The sequence below is a fragment of the Neltuma alba genome, unplaced genomic scaffold (genome assembly GCF_004799145.2).
Source record: "Neltuma alba isolate B1F8T4 unplaced genomic scaffold, ASM479914v2 tig00010517_pilon, whole genome shotgun sequence".
Lineage (NCBI taxonomy): Eukaryota > Viridiplantae > Streptophyta > Magnoliopsida > Fabales > Fabaceae > Neltuma > Neltuma alba.
The window spans coordinates 119,606-121,957 of NW_021635392.1; the positions used below are offsets into that span (position 1 = coordinate 119,606).

At 38.6% G+C, this 2,352-nt stretch overlaps 1 protein-coding gene across 1 annotated transcript; it reads left to right on the plus strand.

The window, feature by feature from the left end:
* Nucleotides 1–838: 838 nt before the first annotated feature.
* On the plus strand, nucleotides 839–1,246 carry LOC114756859 (cilia- and flagella-associated protein 251-like). Its single transcript, XM_028945794.1, has one exon. It carries the CDS (start codon nucleotides 839–841, stop codon nucleotides 1,244–1,246), a length of 408 nt encoding a protein of 135 aa, XP_028801627.1.
* The last annotated feature ends 1,106 nt before the right edge of the window (nucleotides 1,247–2,352 follow it).

Consider the following 2,352-nt stretch of genomic DNA (forward strand, 5'->3'; position numbering starts at 1 on the left):
GTCCTTTTTGTCACATGACATTTTGGTCATGGATGAGGCATGGATAACGTCATCCTCCTATTCATGACCGTTACTTTCTCGATCCCTGAGTAGTCTGAGTATAGAAATGGAACTACCTTTCCATTATAGTATGGCCATACATTTCTCAGACTCACTCATCGAAGGGCCCAGTAATATCTCTCTATCAATGTGAGGGACAAATTCCTTCTTGACCATTCACATTCCTCCGCATGAAAAACCACTAAGCCTGAACACAGTCTTTATAATCACTCGGTCAAAAGTGACTTTTGACTAGGTCAAAGCTGAACGTTTCTTATGTAGGAATCCATGATGATCTCAGGTCAAAGGGCACAGTGACATGGTTTGTATATGAGAGAAGCTTATGACTTAACCCATGCAGCTCTCTCATGGCGGGTCGGTCCAACACCTTGTACTCTTACGTGTGCCTATGACTTTGATTTATATCTCTATATATCTTCAAAGTCATACTGGTCTTATTTCATCTCTGCTCCCACATAGATGACCGACCAGGACATTTAGGATAAACCATGAGTTATCAATGATAGTCATCACAGTAAACATGCAAATAATATGATAACACAATTAATAAATTCATAAATCAACAATGTTCATAACACAATGATTGGCCCCTAGGGCACAATTTCCAACACATTGGTGGGGCTTCATTTAGTGCATTCAATACAGAAATAAAGCTAACCCACCCAGTAAGTAAATAATGTCTAGGTGATTTTGGTGCTGTGTACAATTTAGGGTAAAGATTACTTTAATTACTATTATTTTATAGGAAATAAAGACAACTTATAAAAGGTTGGCCACCATGGTTGAAAGGTTGGTGTCGACAATTGGAGAAGAGTTGGCTTCCCTGCAGTTGAGGTTAATGGATGAGGGTGAAAAGAAAGATGTGGTAGAAGCAGTAAGCAGCGAAGATGATGAAGAGAACTCAAGTAAAGATGAAGAAACTAGTAGAGATGGTAAAGGAAGCTCAAGGGATTCAATACATGAGGAAGAACAAAGTAAACCTGAAAAACATGATAAGGAAGAGGAAAAAAGTAGTCCGCTTGAAGAAGAAAGTAAATCTCAAAATGAAGAGAAAGGAGAAGGGAGTGAACCAAAAAAAGATGACAAAGAAGAGGAGAAAAATGCTCCCCCTGAAGAAGAGAGTCGATCTCAACATAAAGAGAAAGGAGAAGGGAGTAACCCTGGATTAGAGGATGATGGAGAATAACAAACTAAAGACAAGTCTAGTGATACAACAGCAGAAGAGGATAAGAGGAAGGCAATGATGAGGAGGGAAAGGATGAAATGAACAAGAAAGCATAGTAGGAAATGGAAGTAAGAAGGTCAACACAAGTGAGAAGTCGTGCAATCAAATCTCCCTGGTTAGAGGAGGTAAAAAAAACCCGCGGCAAGAGACAACTTGATGAGAAAGAGGGATTATTCCGGATGTTGACAATAAGATGTGATGAACATAAAGGTGGCAAGTAATTGTTGGGACTGATTCTAATTGGGAAAACTGACCGACAATAATTTTACACATTGTAGAGATTCTAATTGGGACTGATTCTAATTAGGAATTATTCCGGATAAATTGCTAATTGATTCTTTTGGTGCAAGTACATTGTTGAGATGTATGGGTACTACCTGACACGTGCTGAGCTTTGTTGCCTACAAGATAGGAAATTGATGAACAACAGGGTAAGATAGTTGTTTACATAGACAGAGAAGTAGCAGTGTCATTATGATTATGACTAATAGTTTGTGTTTGTGATATAGTTCATGTCTATAGTGGCGAGAACTTTGGTAGGAGATGAGAAAGAGAACTACGGTCATGTCACTAGGCACATATTTTCACCTGAGTTCATGCAAACAATGGCCGGTAATCCTCTTAGGTTGAGCATGGAGAACCATGAACGTGAAATCTTGCTAGAGCACTTAGTATATAACATTGGAGACTGTGACTTCATATTTGGCTCCACCCTTTTCAATTACCATTGGTTCTGTTATGTGTTGGATGTAAGAACCATGAGTTTCTATGCCCTTGATTCATTGGTCGATAATTTGACCATGTTGAGAATACAAAGAGAGGAAGAAGATGCAAATCAAAATGGGGAAGAAACCAAAGAGGAAGCAAAGGGTTAAGAAAGGACAGATAGATCCTAAGCAATTCATGGCAAGAGGGATTGTATGCACAACTTTTCATTCGTTCTATTACTTGTTAATGTGTTTTGGTTACTTATCTGCGCAAATGTCCTGGTTGTTAATGCCTACTAATTACTTGTCATCGGTAACTATCAAGGTTGTTAATGCTTCCTCATAACTTGTCATTCATTA

Coding starts and splice junctions, on each gene's coding strand:
- LOC114756859 (XM_028945794.1), top strand. CDS start 839: ATGGTTGAAAGGTTGGTGTCGACAATTGGAGAAGAGTTGGCTTCCCTG.